The following is a 21,440-nucleotide window of genomic DNA, read 5'->3' as shown; positions in this document are numbered from 1 at the left end:
TAAATTATGCCTTTTTACCCCTTATAAAATCTGTGATTATTTTGATTAAGGAAGATATAAAAATTATTCATGGTTGTAAATGTTAGTATCGAACATTTTTGAGTGATTGCTGGGTGAATAGGCACTTTGGAATCTGCAAACCATGGGGAAGTTAGAATCTCTGCTGTGGCTGCCTATACTGATAGGTAGAGTAAGTTTCTGAAGTACTGTGATTTGTGCAGATAATTCTCCCTAGGAGAAGGTCTCTATCCTCTAATGCCATCCTTTCTCCCCAGACATAAAAATACATCCAATTTCCCATCTTCTGGCTGAACTAGAGGTTCACTAAGTCTCTGATAGTCTCGGCAAAAGATTCCCATGAATATTCTACACACACACACACACACACACACACACACACCAAGAACACTACAACATCTCCATCTGGGTGGCCAATTAGCACCTTGAATCCAGCATGCACAAAACCAAATTCATGATCTTCTAGTCACCCCCAAACCTGTTTCTGTTCCTCCTTTTTTTCAGACACAAAGCTGGAGTCACCTTTGACCCTTTCCTATTGCTCATATTCTACATCCAAAAGTTGTCATTTTGTCCAATTTACAGCATTTAACTATCTCATAATCTTTCCCTCCTTTCCATTCACAATACCCCTGCCCTTAACAACTGTAATAATTTGCCTCAGTCTCTTTTTCCTCTTGTTAATCTCTCCTACAGTTTGTTGTGAGTGTAATATTCTCAAAATACAGCTTCGAACATATAATTACTCAAAAGTCCTTGGTGGTTCCCCCTTGCCTACTGAATAAAGTGCAAAGCAGTTCATTCTGAGGCAGGGGGAGTGATGGGAGATTAAGCTTGGCAAAGTAATTTAGGAACAGAAGTTAGGGAATTCAGGCTTGTCCCTGGTGGTGGTGGTGAGACACTGGAAGGCATCTTGTATGTGGAGATACTGTCTTTATTTGCATAAATAAATACATCCCTGACTGTGGTAATTCTAGACATTATGCCAGTTCAGCAAGAACTGTATCATTTTTTTTTCATATTTAAAAGTACCTTTTCTTTCCCCCAGGAATCAAAAGTAGCTCACTTCAAGCTCCAGGTGTTTCTGCTAAAACAAATGGCCCCAGACATTCTGTGCAGGCTATTTTGAAACAAGAGGTAAGTAACATTCCATTTGTCCTAGATACAGACAGAAAAAATGAAGTATGGAATTATCAAGATTGGTGTAATACAATTTCATTCATTAAAAGACAATTAACCACCCTATAGTAAGATTTTATAAAAATTGAAATGCAAACCCACAGTAATAATGCTCTGCTACTTCAGACTTCCAAAGCTCATAGCTGTCAATTGCACTAGTGTTGTCATACTGTAAGTATAGGGAATATCAGTAACAAGTTGTAAGCTACCAAAAGTGATAAGACCAAGACTTTAAATGTGTTAAAAAGATCCAAAATTTGAATGTTATATTTACCTCAATTTTTATAGAGATTTACCAGGAGCAACTTGAATGTTCCTACTTAGCCCTTAGGTTATAGGCTTCCTAAATGATGAGCTTCAAGAACTTCAAAGTACATACCTGTGCCCTACAGAGAAAGCAACAAATTGGGCTTTGAGAGTCATTTTCTCCCAGTGCTGATGGGTTGTGCAGAGATAGCCATGCTGCCTCACCCTGTCCCCTTTGTGACCAGGGGTCACGTATCTGATGGTGGGAAGTTGGTGGCAGACATTCAGGGTGCAGCCTCTGGTCACAGCATAGATTGCCTTTGCAGACTTCCATATTGTCATTTTAAAAATCAAATCCACATTGGCTCTGTTAGCCCTGTATTAACTGGCTCAGCTGTTCTAAACAGTTAACATGGTTTAAAAGAGATGTCATCAAGCAGGAAATTCACCAAAGTCTTCCCAAAAGTCTGCCTTCACAACTAAAATAGCAAGTGCCATCATTTGCAGTGTCCTATGTTAAATACATAGTAAGCAACAGACTCAAATATATAGCTGCTCAAATGTAGCATGTCAGCCACAATATGCTTCTCTCTATAAACAAATATTTATTAAACACCTGCTGTGTACAGGGCACTGTATCACTGTATCAACATCCATAATTAGTATGCTTACTTTCTGAAAAAAAGAAACTTAACTACTCTAAGATAGTTTAGTAGTTGTACATTAGGAATTACTTTTCATTAGTCTCACTATGGAGCCATAAAAAAAGTATCCCCTGAGTGTAACATGGACAGTAAACTTAATACTACATACTTTGCCAAAAAAAAGTCAATAAACACATTTAGACTATCAGTTTTTAAAGTAGGCTTTAAAATATATATATATATATATATATATATATATATATATGAACATTATGAATACATCAAATGGTCACAAAAACCTAATTTACTTTGAGAAATAGCATGACCACTTTTATTACAATAGAATATGATACTATTTTCCAACTTTTTTGCCCATTCCATCAGTGTCAGGAAATATACTTCTGGTGGCTTGTGTTTAGCTCTCAGACCTGGGAAAAAATAAAGTCTACTCGGTTGGATTTATCTTTCTGTATAAATATCTAAACAGGTAGAGCTCTTGGCCAAATTAAAGAGTCATATCCTATACATGCAGAAAACCTTTCTGCCTCCCAGCTTTCTAAAATCATGTCCCCTATAGTTTGTTTAAAAACCACACATAATCTTTTTATCTGTTCAATTGATTACCTTCCATGCTGATCAGTGCACTCCTCAGTTAATTTCAGAATACCAATGAATTCTACAAACCTGTAAATTCTGTAATATATAAACCAAATAAAACTTGCATTTTTATTATAAATGGACTTTTAACATTGTTTTCCTAAATTTCTGTATTTTAAATGTGAGAAATAGCTGACGTTCAAATTCTTTTAAAACCCCCTTGATGAATTTCATTGGTTTTTTTTCTTGTGGCATATATAGGTGAAATATGCTGATTTTAATGAAGAAAGGGCCAAGAAATCAAGCATTAGCTCTAAGTCAGGTAAATATTAGCAACAGTTATTAAGTAAGTCCTAAAATCTATTAACCTATTCATTCAACTAACATTTATTGAGCTTCTGCTATATGATAAGCATTGTGCTAATTATTACATACATACAAAGTAGAAACTATACAAAGTAGAAAAGCCATGGTCCCTCTCCTGGATTTTACAGTTTAGTGGGGAACACTTATGCCAATAATCACAACCCATTACGATAAGTGTAATAATGGAGGTATGTACATAATTCAGTGGAAGCATAGGGAAGCCAGGGAAACTTTTATAGAAGCCACAGTTGGGCTGAGACATGAAGGATAAGAAAAATTTTCTAAGCAGACAAATAGAAGGAGAACCTTCCAGGAAAAGGGAATACGTTTAGTAACATATAGACATTAGAGCATAGTACATTTTTGGAAATAGAAATTTTCTCAGAATTGCTTTATCTAAAAGTTCCAGTTAGAGAATTTCAGGAAATGAAGCTTGACTGGTAGATAAGGGTTAGATCATTGTCTCTGGTAGGCCAGGCAAAGAAATCTACCTTTTATCCTGTTATTCAAGTGCAACTATTGAAGAATATTGGCAGGGTCATAATATAATCAGAATTTGCCTTTTCTAAAAAGGGGAAAAAGAGGGGCGCCTGGGTGGTGGCTCAGTTGGTTGAGCGTCCGACTCTTGATTTCAGCTCAGGTCATGATCCCAGAGTTGTGGGATTGAGCCCTGCATGTGGAGCCTGCTCAAGATTCTCTCTCTCTCCCTTTCCCTCCCTCTTTCTGACCCTCTCCTCCACTCACATACTCTCATATATAGATAGATAGATAGATAGATAGATAGATAAAGGGATAAAAGAATTAGAGGTGAAGAGACTAGAGGAAATGAGACAATAAAAATAATAGCATTTACTATATGCCAGTTACTATGCTAAATTTGTTATATCCTCTCATTTAGTCCTCCCACCAATTTAATGAGGACAGAAACATTTTTTTTTAATTTTTTTTCAACGTTTATTTATTTTTGGGACAGAGAGAGACAGAGCATGAACGGGGGAGGGGCAGAGAGAGAGGGAGACACAGAATCGGAAACAGGCTCCAGGCTCCGAGCCATCAGCCCAGAGCCCGACGCGGGGCTCGAACTCACGGACCGTGAGATCGTGACCTGGCTGAAGTCGGACGCTTAACCGACTGCGCCACCCAGGCGCCCCGAGGACAGAAACATTTTTATCTACCATTTTACATATAAGTAAATTAAGTCTCAGAGTGGTAAACTATATTGCCCGAAGTTTCACAGTGTATGTGAAAGGTCTGTCTTACTCAACCAATTCTAGCCACAATGCCATACTGTCTCTTACTACAATTCAAGAGACTATTACAATAGTCCAGGCTAGAAATGAGTCCTGAACAAGGTCAGTGGCAGTGAGGATGAAGAGCTGGGTACATATTTGACTCAAACTAAGGAGGTTGAATGGATGAGATTTGGTTACTGATTGAATACGGGAGATGAAGGAGTTGAAGACAACTCCCAGATTTCTAGACTGGGCAACTAAATGAGTAGTGAATAGTGGTGCCATTCAGTAGACAGGCAGTACAGAAGGATGAACAAGTTTGGAGGAGAAAAAAATTAGTTCAACTTTTTTAGGCAGATTATACTTTCTCCTTTTAATTCCCTCTTTGATTTGAGAGTTATCCATGTTTCTTAATTGTCAAGAAATTAATATTTTGGGTCACAGTTCTTTTAATTAAATTCAGAGAATATAGCCTGTAAATCTTGTAACAGGTTGAAGTTGTTAAGGTTTTCTTTGTGGCCAAATATGTGATTGCTATTTGAAAGTGCTCCATGGACATACCAAAAAAATGTGTATTCTGTATTTGCAGGATATAAGGCTCTAAATGAATATTAAATTACATTTATTGATTGTATGTCTTTACTAATTTTTTTGTCTACTAGACTTTTTTTTCTTATTGTCTACTAGATGCATCCAGCCATTAAAGAGGTGTTTTGAAGCTCTACACTATAATTGTATTTTTATCAAATTCCCGTTGCATTTCTAATATGTTTCACATAGGCTCTTCAGGACATGTAATCCACCATATTCATAGAAACCATAGAAGACTTGCTTATTTTTTGTAACAGTCACATTAGTTATCTATTGCTAAGTTTAAAAATCACCCCAAAGCTCAGTGGCTTAAAAAAACAATCAACATTATCCTACAGTTTCTGTGGTTAAGAATACAGGAACACCTTAGCTGCATGGTTCTGACTCAGGGTCTCTCATAAGGTTATGATCAAGATGTCATCCAGGGCTGTTGCAGTCATTTAAAGGCTTGAATGGAACTGGAGGATTCACTTCCAAGATGGCTCACTCACATAGCTGTTGTCAGGAGGTCTCAGTGCCTCACCTTGTGGGCCTCTCCATAGGGCTTCTAGAATATCATGATATGGCATCTGGCTTCCCCCAGAGTGGGTGATCCAAGATAGAGGGGCTGAAACCACAGTATATTTTATAACCTAGTTTCAGTAAGTTGTACACCATCATTTCTACCCTGTAGTGTTCATTAGAACCAAGTCACTAAGTCCAATGTACACTCAAGGGGAAAAGAGTTAACCTCCACTTTTTGGAGGGAGTATTAACAAGGAACTTATAGACATACTTTAAAACTACCACAACAGGGGCGCCTGGGTAGCTTATTTGGTTAAGCATCTGACTCTTGGTTTTGGCTCAGGTCATGATCTCACAGTGAGATGGAGCCCCATATTGGGCTCTGCACTAACAGCATGGAGCCTTCTTGGGATTCTTTCTCTCTCTCCCTCTCTGCCACTCCCCTGCTCACACTCCCTACTCTCTAAATACATGAATGAATGAATGAAGGAATGAATGAATGAATAAATAAATATTTTAAAAAATAAATAAAAGGACTACAACAGTATTATCTTCACACTTAATTTTTCAGGTTTATGCACTTCCTTTCCAAAACTGTACACATGCAAAAACATACTCATATACAAAGAAACTCAAGAAGGCACATAGAATTTTAAGTAAACCTTTTAAAACAGATCATTGGGATTTACTGGTTATTCACAATACACTTTATATTTATTAGGAGAAAGATAAATAGTAATTCACCTGGACTTTGAACTGGCTCTAATTGGTAATACTACTTTCTATTAATCAGAGCCTTGCTTGTCTAAGACTATTTAGTCATGTATGCATATAAGTGACATACACCATTCCAGTATTCCTATGAATATATTCTACATGAAGACTTGCTTTAGGTATAATTATTCAGAAATATTTTCTAAATTCCACTTAGGCAATTTTGCTAGATGTCATGCAAAGACAGTATTTGAGTAGAAAGAGATTATGACTGTTAGACTAATAAACAAACATTGATCCAATATCTATGTTAAAGAATTGATTCAATAAATATTATTGAGTGTTTACTATACGCCAGGCACTGTAAACCATAGCATAGTAAGTCCTATAAGAGAAGGAAGTATAGGGTGCTTCAAGAGCATTGAAAGAGGATGCCTGTCTGTCTAGGCAGATTTCAAGGAAGGCTCTCTGAAAGAGGTGACACAAGCTGAGTGAATCCTAAAAGATGAAGAATTTAAGAGAGGGATACTAGAGTTATAAAGGAAATAGTAAGGGCACAGGCAAATGGAATTGCATGTTGTTCAGTGTCTCTGGAGCATAGAATACATGTACAGTGGTGACCAGAGATGAGGCTGGTGAGGTAGGCAATCGCCCCAGATCTTAAAGTATATTTTATGCCTTCCTGGGAGTCAATGGAGGGTTTAAACACAGCAGTGACAGCAGGGAATAAAGACATATTAGTACATGTTTATTACCATTTTACAATCTATACCATTACTTGTGAAAGATACCAACAAGTAATAATTTTCTTTCTCTCTCTCTCTGAAAATTCACCTGTAGCTCAAGGAGTCTTTGCTTCTCATGATTCACCAATTAAGTAAGTATCTAATAAAACTTAATAAAGTAATGTGTTATTTTAAATTAACACTTTAATAATTACACAGGAGTGCTGCTTGAGGGCGGATGTTCCCATGGACACCTCAGTTATTGCAGTTCTGCCTGCATTCATTTTTTGCGACCTCTTGGGACTAAGCTAAAATTGTAAAGTTGGCAAAGTTATGTATGTTCTTTTACCTTCTCTCTAGTCACACTTTTGTTCTGTGTTCCCCTAACACACAGGGTCTTCATTCCCCTTTCAGGTAATACTACCTCTTCTTTCCAGGTAGCTTTCCAGGATCTAGATCTATTCTTTTCCCCTCTCCACATTCAAACATACATTACTCGTGCCTTTTGAGGTTATTGGTTTTCTAATGACGATGAATTAGTTTGTCATATAGTATTAATGACTTAATCTGTCACCCCATCTTTAGGATATTTGTAGTGTAACATAAAGTAATGAATCTCTAATGAGGCAAAATCAAGGACAGTGGAGAAGGGTGTTTCTTTGGGGGCCTAGGTGCCTTTCAGCCCTCCAAACTTGTGGCCACCTATTCTGCTAAAGTGCTGTTCCCCTCAAACTTGAATATTTTGTGCATATAAAATAACTCCTGATGGAACACAAATATCCAACACCATCATGTTTTAAACACTCAAACCAAATGAGGTCCAGGATAGGTTTTATAAATTCCCAATTCTGATGAAAATGGTTGGGTAAGGTGAAGCAGCGTGTGGTGGTAAATGGTGTTGACATTCAGAGCAAGCTTCCTAGAAAAAGGATTTTGAGCTTAGGAGTGATGAAGTCAGTTTGTCTGACTTACTGAGTACTCATAAGATGTAAAGATGCTGAAGGAAGGAAACTGACTAGCCCACTGTTAGGACAGTGGTGAGGAATAGTGATTATGTAGTTTTAGAAAGTATTCATCCCTGTTCTCATCTTCCTCCTGCCATCCACTATACTAGACTACAGAACTACAGAATCACGTGAGTCTTTTCAAAAGCAAATGCTCTGGGTACCCTTTTGCTAAAAATCTTAGCTCGGCTAAAAGGAAGAACTTTGCTCATGACCTGGAGCTTCTTCCCCATTCTTCTCAAATAGACGGTGTTAAAATACTTTTAGCTATCCCTAGACCAATTCCAGGCCAGAGCACACCAAAACATAGCTAATGACACCATCTGGTCTGGCTCTGCCCATTGCACCCATGTCACATTCCCTTACCTTACAGAGAGGAACACAGGTTCAGGGGCTTGAGCTTAGTCCTCTTTGATGCATCTCATTGCTTCACAAAGCTCAATGCATCAACAGATGCATCACATCTGTTCCACCACTTACCTCTCTCCCTTCTCTTCCTCTCAAATCCTCATTTCTCTGTTTTTCCTAATGCTTAACCAAGGGCCATACACAGGAGCCTTAAAATAGAATTAGAAACCAAAGAAATCAGGACAAGAGGAGGGAAATGTGATAAGATCGTGGTGGGGTAGACAGTTGTAATAATTAAGCTTTGCATTTAGATATTGAGCATGTTCTTATGATTGGGATGGAAGATGACAGGAGAAACACAGTAAAGAAGGCAGTGAGTCTTTCACCCTGAAGATTATGCTCAGAAGTCTGTATTTCATTCACTGAATGACAGTCTAATGGCTTTCAGGAGGACTGTGATATTATCAAGTCAGTAACTCTGCTGAACAACTGTGACAGCAGCATGTAGGACAAATAGAAGACACTTAAATCAGTGCCCATTACAAAAGTCCATTAATGATTTGTGGCCTGCACAATGGCCTTCCTTTTGGAGTAGAGACAAGTATGCATCCAAAACATGTTAAATGGGAATTTATGTGCCAAACTTTCTTGGGAGCCTACTATGTTCAGAGTATAGTTCTGGGTATTGGGATACAACGATAAATAAAGCACTACCTCTGACCTCAGTTGTTCTTTACAAAACATCAGGACAAAAGACAGGGAGACTTGAGGAATGCCAGAGAGTGAACTGAGGGAAGGGCAGTGGATAAAATGTCAGGAAAAGGGAAGGCCACCCATGGAACCACCCAGTTTTGGCTTTCAGATTAAACCACTGATGTTAGGATACAGAAGTGATGCTTTTAATTCCCACTTAGCCACTGGAATGAGTAAATGGATTTGGCAATAGAATGGACCGTGCATGTGGATGATCAAGAGGTGTAAGCCATCACCTCAAAGCTATGGGTCTGAGATACAAACAGAAGACCACCAATTAGATTAAAAATTAGGTATTCAGAGGACTAGGCAGACTAAATTTTAGGTTTGTCACATTAATCCTCAAGGGGTGGCTGGCCAACCATGTGAAGATATCTTTAAGTTATCTTCTGGACTAAAGCGATGTTGTACAGAGGAGAAGATCAGAAGCAGAGAGGTATATTTATAGCTTTATGAAATGGCAAGTTAAACGATGAAAAAGTGTGCCTTCTCTTTGGGGCTTCTGAAATAATGGTTATTAAATATCTCTGCCCTCTTTATTTAAGAAGTAGAAAGTGAGCAGTACAAATGACCTAAACTTTAGACATTTTAATGGCATCAATCTATCAGGGAAAACCACCGAAGACTAGGGAAAAGTAGATGAAATATCATGTCACTCCTGAAATTGTGATGGAACTTTCCAATATGACATCAGGTTCATTTGCATGCTTCTGTTCATTTGACACCAGTGAGAATCTGATAATTCATTGCAGATTGTAGATTGCATCTGATATTACAACTATTTTTTAGTGGCCTTCTATGAGGCTTCCTCATTTATCTGGTTAGTTTTGTTCTCAGATATTTGCCATTTCCTCTTATCTAAATGCATGCCTTTGGGACAGAAAGCCTGTGGGGACAGAGAGCAACAAATACACAGGACTCACCGGGTCCCACTTGCTGTGTATGGTGTGAGGCAGAGAAAGCAGAAAAGAGTCTGGATGCATTAGGTTGCAGAGGACCTACAAGAAGGAAATTGTGCTGGAGTTGGCCTAAGAAACTGAGTATCGGAAAAATAAATGAAGCCAAAGGATAGGAACTGTGTCACTGACATCCACATTCATGTTCTAGTTCCATATTGCAAAACGCTCCAAGTCTGAGGATGGGCTATTGCTACCTAACCCTAGCTGAGACCTATAAGTTTTTCTTTTCCCACTAGGAGTCAGGTTGTAATTTCAGAGACTGGCTGTATTTCTCAAAATTGAATTGTAGGCCTTGGAGAAAAAAGTAATTTTGATAACATAAGGGCAGGCCAAGTAAAAATGTAGAGTGTCATTTTTCCTTTAAGGAGGTCAGGAAGAAGAGAGGCAAATGATCCATGTCGGCAGGAAAATATAATATAAATCAAAATTACAGTCTTAGGCCTTGTTTTTTTAAACTTTTTTAGTATTCTATAATTTATATGATTGTGTGGTTCTCTTGCTACAATTTAGTAAAATATATTTTTGGTTCCATGTAGTAGGTGATAATAACGAATTCTGCTGAAAACATAGAATAGATTGCAACAACATGGATGGACCTAGATAGTATAATTCCAAGTGAAAGAAGGCAGTAAGAGATAGATAAAAACCATATGATTTCACTCATGTAGAATTTAAGAATCAAAACAAATGAGCAAACGGAAAAAAGGCAAACCAAGAAACAGACTCTTAACTAGAGAGAACAAACTGATGTTACCAGAGGAGAGATGAAATAGGTGATGGGGATTAAGGAGTGTGCTTGTTGTGGTGAGCACAGGGTGATTAAAATAAAAACCTTTAAAAAAGAGAAAAAAGCACAGGATAGAATATTATGATACTTAGAAAAGGGCTACATCTAATTTGGTATTGCATGTGATCAGAAACCCATTATTTTAATCCATCATTATCAATAATCATCCATGGGTCTTTTTCTACTGTAGTGTGAAGGGGAGGAGACTAGGAGTTTTGAGGAGGTGGGCAGAAAGTGAATTATCTGGAAGCTCTGATCAAGCAGAGCAGGCAGAAAGGACTAGCCCGCCCCCTCTCTCTCCAACCCCATACTCTTCCCAACTCACTACAAAACAAACTTGGCTAAGGTGGTTCATGAGTAGTAACTTCAGACAGATGTTAGTTTATGCAGCAGCTGTTTATTATTCTACTGTTTATGCAGCAATTATTCTGCTCCAGAGTAATGGAGCATGTCCTATACCCACAGGCCAATATCTAAGTAGGAGGCTAAATAGGGGGATTAGACAACAAATAAAACTTACTCTTTTTTGTGAGTTGCTATGGAGAAAAAAAAAAATCTCCAAGTACAAAGGAGAAAATCTGATTCACTGATTAGGAATTGGGGAGAATGTTACATAAATTATAAATCAGAAGTAATAAAATCAATCTCTCTTTACTTTTCAGACAACAAAACTGTCATAACTGCTGTCAAGGAAAAGTATGTACAATGAAATTCACTGTAAAGCAACATGTTAAGGATATTTTGTAATATGAGATTAGAGAAAAATCTGTGAATCAGACAATGAGCAAAATCATCTGTTGACGTTAGTCAGTTTCCCTCTTTGTCTTCTTCTCTTCCTTGACTTTCACTCTCAGTTAATCTTGAGTTTTGCAGGGGTCCAAAGTTACTGTTATTGGCCCTTTGGGCAGAGGGGCTCAGGAGGATATATTGAAGGAGCTTTAGGAGCTTTAGTCACCAGGTGAAAAGCATCAAATACCACAAACCCACTCCATAATGGGAAGCCATTAAGGGAAATGTCTTTGCATACTCTTAAAATCTGGCTTAGGGCTGAGCATCCTGTCCCTTGGGCATGTGAACCAGGATGCCTAGATCTGTCTCTTAATTTTCCTAGGAGTAAGGAAAATCTTAGGGTCGTACTCCATCAAAAGAAATACCTGGTCACTTGAGAACTGCAACTTGGACCAGGCCAAGATCAGAGGGTGAATTTGATGAGCCCCAACTGTAGGGCTAGACAGAGGAATCGTGAACATGAGAGAGGTTCAGGGGAGTAGCACACACACACTTTTCACACATACACCTGCTCAATTCAGAAAACAAGCAACAAACACAAAGACATAGACATACTGGCACCAAAAGGATATTTCTTGGTTTAATAGTATAGTGAGAATAAGGTGAAAATCAGATTCTATTTATCACAGTTCACTTCATTATAAGAATGCCCCTATTTTATATACCAAGATTGGAAATGCCTCTTCTCTGCTACCTTATGAGTAATAATGTAGGACGTCTGTACATTTTCTCTGGTATTAATAACATATATTGAAATTCTTGGCTCATATGTATTGGAACAGATTTGGACCAATTTAGATCAAGAAGGTAAGTAACTTACCTGTTAATGGTTAGATGTTAGAAGTGTTTGATTTCAGCCATGTTTATGTAAAACAAGTGTTTTTCAACCATATGTTATCATCCCAGACTATGTTTTTCAAACTCAATAGCCATTTTCTAGTGCAAGCAGTAGGTGACAAAGAACGCATTAAGAGAACTAGATAGCGGTGATGTTTGCACGGCATTATGAGTGTGCTTAATGCCACTGAACTGTACACTTTAAAATGGCAAAATGGTACATTTTATGTTATGTGTACTTTATCACAATAAAAAAGCATTAAAATATTTGGGAATTGGGGTGGAAAAACTGGCTTTTCCCTGTAGTGGCTCTCAAACCTCTAACGGATCATGAGAGATATGCTACCTACAACAAGGTGCTAACTTTTCATTGAATGTTGGCCTAAACCCGAACAATCTGGAAGGTAACTTTGGAGGTAATTGGGAGGCAACAACCACATTATAGGGAATCTGGTGCCCAAATGCCAGGATATCAAACAATGCATAGCCAGAATGCCAGGCATCCAGCCTTTGCTGCTGCTGACTTTTATGCACAGCTTTGAAAAATAAGAGTTTCTGTGGAAGGTATGCATTCTTGGTCTAGATGTCTTGAGGGTAACAATAACTTCAAAACAAATACTATTTTATTATAGGCAGGAGGATTTTTATGTTCCCAAAATATATCTTCAATAAGTAGAAGTACCTAAACAAATAGAGTTTTTCAGGTGCAATTTGCATCTGGCCCCAGTCCAGTCTTAGGTGTGACAGTGAGTACAATTAACCATTGAGGAAAATGTCATTCAGTTCTGGTCCTTGGGTTCTACTTCAGCTCATACTGAAGGACCCCCAACTTCCTCCTACTGCTCAGCCTTCTGGCCCTTTGAGTCTCAGGTGTATCTCAGCCTTTTGGACCTAAATGAATGTGTTTCTTTACTTCTGAGCCATCCTCTGTCTCCCTATCCAAGACAGTTTGCACTGAGAATTCTTTTGTTGCACCCAAACTCTGTTCACTTCCCCTAAATCATCAGTACTAATAGTTGACCATTAATTAAGCCTTAACAAGTAGCTGTAGTCATCAGCATATATAAAAGCACAGTGAACTTTCAGAGGAAGGCAACAACAGGCAGGCCACAGAGCCCACAGGCTGACCACTCCACTGTGGCGCTTTTTCACTATTGCCTCATAGCTGAATAGATGCCTACATAAAAAGAGGCTACCTCTGCAAAGGCATATAAATGTTTTGGAGGCAAATTTGTTTTCTGAAATAGTTTGTTAGAGGTAATCTGGTTTGTATTTTTAAGAATTATTTCATGGATCATAAACACAGTCTGTCTTTTTGCCAGAGCATTGGTTTTCTATGAGCTTAGACACCCACCTGGCTATTTTTAAATTTATGTATTTAAATTCAAGTTACTTAACATACAGTGTTGTACTATTTTCAGAAGTAGGAACCAGTGACTCATCACTTCCGTATAACACCCAGTGCTCATACCAGCAAGTGCCCTCCTTAATGCCCATCACCCACTTAGCCCATACCCCCACCTGCCTCCCCTCTAGCCACCCTTTTTTTTTCTCTGAATTTAAGACTCATATGGTTTGCCTCCCTATTTTATTTTTCCTTCCCTTCCCTTATGTTTAGCTGTTTTGATTCTTAAATTCCACATGAGTGAAATCGTATGATATTTGTCTTTTTCTGACTGACTTATTTCACTTAGCATAATACACTCTAGTTCCAACTCATAAACATGGAGAACAAACTGAGGGTTACAGGAGGGATTGTGGGAGGGGGGTTGGGCTAAATGGGTAAGGGGCACTAAGGAATCTACTCCTGAAATCATTGTTGCTCTATATGCTAACTAATTTGGATGTAAATTTTTAAAAATAAAAAATAAAATTAAAAAAATAGTAGTAAAAATAAAATAAAATGAAATAATAATAATACACTCTAGTTCCATCCATGTTGTTGCAAATCGCAAGATTTCATTCTTTTTGATCACCAAGTAGAATTCCATTGTATATATATACCACATCTTCTTTATCCATTCATCAGTCAATAGACATTTGGGTTCTTTCCATAATTTGGTTATTGTTAATAGCACTGCTATAAACATTGGGGTGCTTGTGCCCCTTCGAATCAGCATTTTTGTATACTTTAGATAAATACCCAGTAGTGCAACTGCTGTGTTGTACCTGTATTTTTAATTCTTTGAGGAATATCCCTACTGTTTTCCAGAGTGGCTACACCAGTTTGCATTCCCACCAGCAGTGCAAAAGGGTTCCCCTTTCTCCACATCCTTGCCAACAGCTGTTGTTGCCTGAGTTGTTAATGTTAGCCATTCTGACAGGTGTGAGGTGGTATCTCATTGTCATTTTGATTTGTATTTCTCTGATGATGAGTTATGTTGAGCATATTTTCATGTATCTGTTAGCCATCTGGATGTCTTCTTTGGAAGAGTGTCTATTCATAGCTTCTGCCCATTTCTTCACTGGATTATTTGTGTTTTTGGGTGTTGAGTTTGATAAGTTCTTTATAGATTTTGGATACTAACCCTTTCTCTGATATGTCATTTGCAAATGTCTTTTCCCATTCTATAAGTTGCCTTTTAGTTTTGTTGATTGTTTTCCTTCACTGTGCAGAAGCTTGTAATCTTGATGAGGTTCCAATAGTTCATTTTTTCTTTTATTTCCCTTGCCTCCACAGACATGTCTAGTAAGATGTTGCTGTGGCCAAAATCAAAGAGGTTGCTGTCTGTTTTCTCCTCTAGGATTTTGATGGCTTCCTGTCTTACATTTAGGCCTTTTTCCATTTTGAGTTTATTTTTGTGTATGGTGTAAGTAAGTGGTCCAGGTTCATTTTTCTGCGTGTCGCTGTCCAGCTTTCCCAGCACCATTTTCTGAAGAGACTTTTTTCCATTGGATACTCTTTTCTGTTTTGTTGAAGATTAGTTGGCCATACAATTGTGGGTCTATTTCTGGTTTCTTTATTCTGTTCCATTGATCTGTGTGTCTGTTTTTGTGCCAGTACCATACTGTCTTGATGACTACAGCTTTATAATACAACTTGAAGTCTGGAATTGTGATGCCTCTAGCTTTGGTTTTCTTTGTCAACATTACTTTGGCTATTCCGGGTCTTTTCTGGTTCCATACAAATTTTAGGATTGTTTGTTCTAGCTTTGTGAAGAATGCTGGTGTTATTTTGATAGGGATTGCATTAAATGTGTAGATTGCTTTGAGTAGTATAGACATTTTAACAACATTTGTTCTAATCCATGAGCATGGAATATTTTTCCATTTCTTTGTGTCTTCTTCAATTTCTTTCATAAGCTTTCTGTAGTTTTCAACATACAAATCTTTTACATCTTTGCTTAGGTTTATTCCTAGGTATCTTATGGGTTTTCATGCAATTGTAAATGGAACAGATTCCTTGATTTCTCTTTCAGCTGCTTAATTATTGGTGTATAGAAATGCAACCAATTTCTGTACATTGATTTTATATCCTGCGACTGAATTCACATATCACTTCTAGAAGTATTTTGGTGGAGTCTTTCAGGTTTTCCATGTAGAGCATCATGTCATCTGTGAAAAGTGAAAGTTTGAAAGTTTGAAAGTTTGACTTCTTCTTTGCCAGTTTGTATGCCTTTTATTTCTTTTTATTGTCTGATTGCTGAGGCTAGGACGTCCAGTACTATGTGGAACAACAGTGGTGATAGTGAACATTCCTGTCGTGTTCCTGACCCTAGGGGAAAAGCTCTGTTTTTCCCCATTGAGGATGATATTAGCTATGGGTCTTTCATATATGGCTTTTATAATGTTAAGGTATGTTACTTCTATCCCTACGTTCTTGAGGGTATTTATCAAGAAAGGATGCTGTATTTTTTTCAAATGCTTTTTCTGCATTTATGAAAAGGATCATATGGTTCTTATCCTTTCTTCTATTAATGTGGTTTATCACATTGATTGATTTGCAAATATTGGACCAGCCCTGCAGCCCAGGAATAAAGCCCACTTGATCATGATGAATAATCCTTTTAATGTACTATTGAATTTGCTAGTATCTTGTTAAGAATTTTTGCATCCAGGTTCATTAGGGATATTGGCCTGTAATTCTCCTTTTAGGTGGGGTCTTTGTCTGGTTTTAGAATCAAGGTAATGTGGCCTCATAGGATGAGTTTGGAAGCTTTCCTTACATTTCTGTTTTTTGGAACAGTTTTGAGAAGAATAGGTATTAACTCTTCTTTAATTGTCTGGTAGAATTCCCCTTGTTTGTTGGGAGGAAATACAAGGCCTCTTATTTGTTGGGAGATTTTTGATAACTGATTCGATTTCTATGCCAGTTATGGGCCTGTTCAAATTTTCTATTTCTTCCTGTTTCAGTTTTGGTAGTGTGTGAGTTTCTAGGAATTTGTCCATTTCTTCAAGATAGCCCAATATGTTGGCATATAATTTGTCATAGTATTCTCTTATTATTGTTTTTATTTCTGTGTATTTGCTTGTGATCTCTCCTCTTTAATTCATGATTTATCTATTTGGGTTCTCTCTCTTTCCTTTTTGATAAGTCTGGCTAGGGGTTTATCAATTTTGTTTATTCTTTCAAAAAACCAGCTTTTAGTTTCATTGATCTGTTCTACTGGGGGTTTTTTCCTATGTCATTTTTTTTTTCAAAAAATTTTCAATGTTTTTTTTTTATTTTTGAGAGAGAGAGAGACAGAGCATGAGTGGGGGAGGGGCAGAGAGAGAGGGAGACACAGAATATAAAGTAGGCTCCAGGCTCTGAGCTGTCAGCACAAAGCCCAATGCAGGGCTTGGGCTCATGAACCAAGATCATGACCTGAGCCAAAGTCAGACACTCAACTGACTGAGCCATGCATGTACCCCGCCTATGTCGTTTATTTCTACTCTAATCTTTATTATCTCCCTTCTTCTGCTAGCTTTAGGCTTTATTTTTCTGCTCCATTTGTAGCTCCTTTAGATGTAAGGTTAGGTTGTGTATTTGGGACCTTTTTTGCTTCTTGAGATAGGCCTGAATTGCAATGTACTTTCCTCTTAGGACGACTGCTTTGCTCTATCCCAAAGGATTCGGACTGTTGTATTTTCATTTTCATTTCATTACACGTATTTTTTATTTCTTCTTTAATTTCCTGGTTAACCCATTCATTCTTAATTTTTTTATGTTTATTTATTTTTGAGAGAGATAGAAACAGAGTGTGAGTGGGTTAGGTGCAGAGAGAGGGGGACACAGAATCTGAACCAGGATTCAGGTTCTGACTGTCAGCACAGAGCCCAATGCAGGGTTAGAACTCACGAACTGCAAGATTATAACCTGAGCTGAAGTCAGACGCCCACCTGACTGAGCCACCCAGATGCCCCACCCATTCATTCTTTAGTAGGATGTTTTTTAGCCTCCATGTATTTTGAGGGCTTTCCAATTTTTTTCTTGTGGTTGATTTGAAGTTTCATAGCATTATGATCTCAAAATATGCATGGTATGAACTTCCTCTTTTTGTATCTGTTGAGGGCTGATTTGTGACCCAGTATGTCATCTATTCTGGAGAATGTCCCATGTGCACTTGAGAAGAATGTGTATTCTGCTGCTTTAGGATGAAATGTTTTGAATATATCTGTTAAGGCCATCTGTCCCAGCCACTTGGCTATTTTTTTTAACCAGGAAGCCATTTATGCTCAGCAATAAATGCTTAAAATCAAAGTTCCAAGTGATTTTGAATCAAAGGGAATCTTATTCAAAGAATAGATCGCAGCCACAGAGAATAAACCAACTTGAAATTATATATTCTAAATAGATGCTTTGCTGTGTTCATTCTATAGACCATTGCTGGATTCTAGCTATGCATCCTTTGATACAAGGAATTAAAGGTAGCACCTGTCCCTAAAAGAAATTCATATATGATTTCCCTTGTGTCCTGCTTACCTCCTTTCCAGGTAACTTCAGAAGAACTGAACAATATAATTCATAATATAATGACCTGGGTTGTGGCTGCAGTGACCAGTATATTATACCCAGCCATCACAAAATATGAAGAAAGGTTGCAAAATACTACATACCCATCGTCTGATGACTCTACCCTCTCTTCAAATAGTGCAAGTTGTGCATGTAGCACATGCAGTGAAATGCTTCTATATGAACTAAGTAAGGCATTTCAGGCAGAGGTCTGTACAGACACAGCTGACAGGTCACTACAGCAACCAGCAGCACCTGTAAGACCATCTTCTGCCCACAAAGAAAGAACAGTTATGGGAAAAACTCATCACAGGAAAAGACAACGTAAAACCTCTGGACCTAAAAATAATGAGACCACTGAATCCCCCAAGATTAAGACCTACAAATATGATAGTCACCTTTCTGCACTGATTGAAACAGGCACAAAGGAATCTAAAGATGGCTCAGAACACCCACTGTCTACTGATGAAAAAGCAAAAGTTGTAAAGGAGATGCAGGAGTTAAAGAATGTTTTTGATAACTTTAAATATCATCTAAAAGAGGAAACTGAGCTGATTTTAGAAAATACATTTCATGAAATGGTGTCTGAATTAACCCAAACCATCCCCATTCTTTCTTCTGTTACAGGAAAAGCTCTGGTTGACCAAACTGACACTGACAAAGGAGACTTACTCTCCAATGCCAATATCTCCTCAGCAGCTGCTGAAATTATGGAAAGCGTGCTTGAGAAGTTACAGTCTGCAGTTGAGAAAAAATGTATTGAAGTATTTGCACAAGAAAATTTGTCAGTTCACTTTAAATCAGACTTACCAACCAGTGGAGAACATTGCATTTCTCCAGAAGAAAAAACTTCAAAAGCTTCACTGCCTTATACTGTGGAGAACATGAGTGATATTGCAGAGGATATGGTTCATGTGATTTTAGAAAAGCTGAGGGCTCTTGCATCTTCTAAGCAAAATGAACTTGCTCATCTTGAAATCACAACTGAATTGGCTTATCAACAACACAGGGAAGATCCAACATATGTGTCCCTTCAAAGAACCAGTAAAAGGAAATCCAGTGCTGAACCTGATGCAGCCAATTTGATTGGCCAAGAAGAAATACAAAATATAGTGTCAAATATTTTTTCCCAGTCCTCTCTGGTTGGTTATATACAGGAAGCAATCAGTACTATATTAAATTATATACGAATTGGACTTAATAATGAAAGGCTCATTGCAACTAAAGAAACAATGATCATCCTTCAGCTACTTGATGATATCTTGGCTCAGCTACATCAGAAACCACCAAAAACAGTTTTCCAAAAGAGAAGACACCCCAAACTAAGTAGTCCTTCTGGTACTGAAGAAGAGCACAGACTCACCAGCACTAGAGTAACTAATGATCCTAGATATGGATGCCTGTTTCCACCTATTAATGTTCTTGGCATGGTTCTTTATTCTGAAGATGAAGATAAAGAAATAGATAAGATTGTGGAAAATGTGCTGATTTCATCTATCAAAGGTGAAAAAGCAAAATTACAAGAACAGCTTCCTGATCACTGGTTAACAAGGGAAAATCCTGATTTAAAGTACAAAAGAAATATGAACTTACTTACAAAGTCTACTCCTCAAGGCAAAGTAGCATTTCCCGACTGGGGATTAAAGACTGACCTTCCAGTTTTTGATAATAGGGACATTTTTAATGATAATCCATGTTTGAATAATGACCTTTTGCTTCTCGGCCAACATGTAAAGCATCAAACACAAAAAGCCTCAGAAAATATAATTACAAGTATTTTAGCAGAGATGCTCAAAGACATATCTTCTGGGCCCTCTGGTCACCTAGATTATAAAAATGATAAGGAAGCTTCACTTCTTACCTCAGGAAGCCCACAAGATCGGTCCTTTCAAGACTGGATGAACCAGATGTTCTCTGTGTCAGAAATCCAAAGAGTATCTCAAGAAATTGTAGATGCTGTATTAAAAATACTTTACATAGCTTGTAGTCACATTATCAGCCATTACTCATCAGTACATGAAAATTCTCTAGATAATGCTGACATACCAAATAAAGAGCCATTAGAAATATGGTTTGAGAGTAAAGGGAAGATGAAATTTTTATCTTTACTTGGCATAGACCCTACAAGAGATCCCTGGTTAGAACCTGAAGAAAGTGAATCAACACCTGAACCTATAGTTCACATTAGTGATAAGATCATCTATACAATTTTTAAGAAGCTAAAATCATTTATGTGTCCAAAATTGCAAAACTGCTTTAAACTAGAAAGCCATGCTGATCATTCAAAGCCTGCACCTGACAGGAAACCATTTCAATCTCACCTTGGTACTTACACAACTAAAGTGGTAAAAATTGTTTTGGATGTGATACAGAAAGAACTGAAATATAATAAGAAAAATCTAAATCTTGGGAAGAGTGGCTCTCCCAAGGACTTTATAGATACAGGAGTTTTTGCTGACTATGAAAAGAAATTAGACTCCGTTGTCACAAGGCTAAATACTGACATTATGATAAATTCATTAGCAACTTGTATTTGTGAGTTGTTAAGTGGAAATACAGGTAAAAGCAATGTTATGCTCCCTTCAGATAAGCTAAGGTCTAAAATCTCACATGAAACTGCTGACATTGATCAACAATGTCATTGTCCTTGTATGCAAGAAGTTGACAAATGTACCAGATTGCAAGTGTTAGATAGAATCGGGGATACCTTATATGACATGTTACATGAGCTCAAAAGAGACCATCCATGTTCTCCCCCATCTGATGAACAAAATAGAGAGTGGATCAATGAGAATTTGAGGACAACCACTGCACTGCAGTCTAATATTCAGCTCATTTCTCATACAATTCTAGAATATATCATTAGAAAATTATGTAGTGTTGAAATGGATCACAGTTTCACAAATTCAGAATTTAAAGCTACCTCAGAGTATACTGATACTGACAGCCTATCATTTTCTTTGCTTATTGAGGAAATGAGCAGATGTTTTGACATAATCTCCAGCATGGTGTCCAGTATGAGCCAGCCAGGTAGCAAAGAGGTGACTAACAACAAGGAAAATACAACTGCCCACAAAACACAGACCACAAGGGGCGCCTGGGTGGCGCAGTCGGTTAAGCGTCCGACTTCAGCCAGGTCACGATCTCGCGGTCCGTGAGTTCGAGCCCCGCGTCGGGCTCTGGGCTGATGGCTCAGAGCCTGGAGCCTGTTT

General features: G+C 37.8%; 1 protein-coding gene across 1 annotated transcript in view; it reads left to right on the top strand.

Annotated features, from left to right (window-relative positions):
- The window catches only part of LOC122477145 (fibrous sheath-interacting protein 2-like), a 77,410-nt gene that overhangs the window by 22,189 nt on the left and 33,781 nt on the right, over positions 1–21,440 (top strand). The window contains 5 exon segments of the mRNA XM_043570016.1: positions 1,067–1,155; positions 2,946–3,006; positions 6,932–6,968; positions 10,117–10,123; positions 18,135–21,298. Coding sequence (XP_043425951.1) covers positions 1,067–1,155; positions 2,946–3,006; positions 6,932–6,968; positions 10,117–10,123; positions 18,135–21,298 — 3,358 coding nt within the window.

The sequence above is a fragment of the Prionailurus bengalensis genome, chromosome X (assembly GCF_016509475.1).
Source record: "Prionailurus bengalensis isolate Pbe53 chromosome X, Fcat_Pben_1.1_paternal_pri, whole genome shotgun sequence".
Taxonomy (NCBI): Eukaryota; Metazoa; Chordata; class Mammalia; order Carnivora; family Felidae; genus Prionailurus; species Prionailurus bengalensis.
This window is presented reverse-complemented; position numbering and strand designations above follow the sequence as displayed.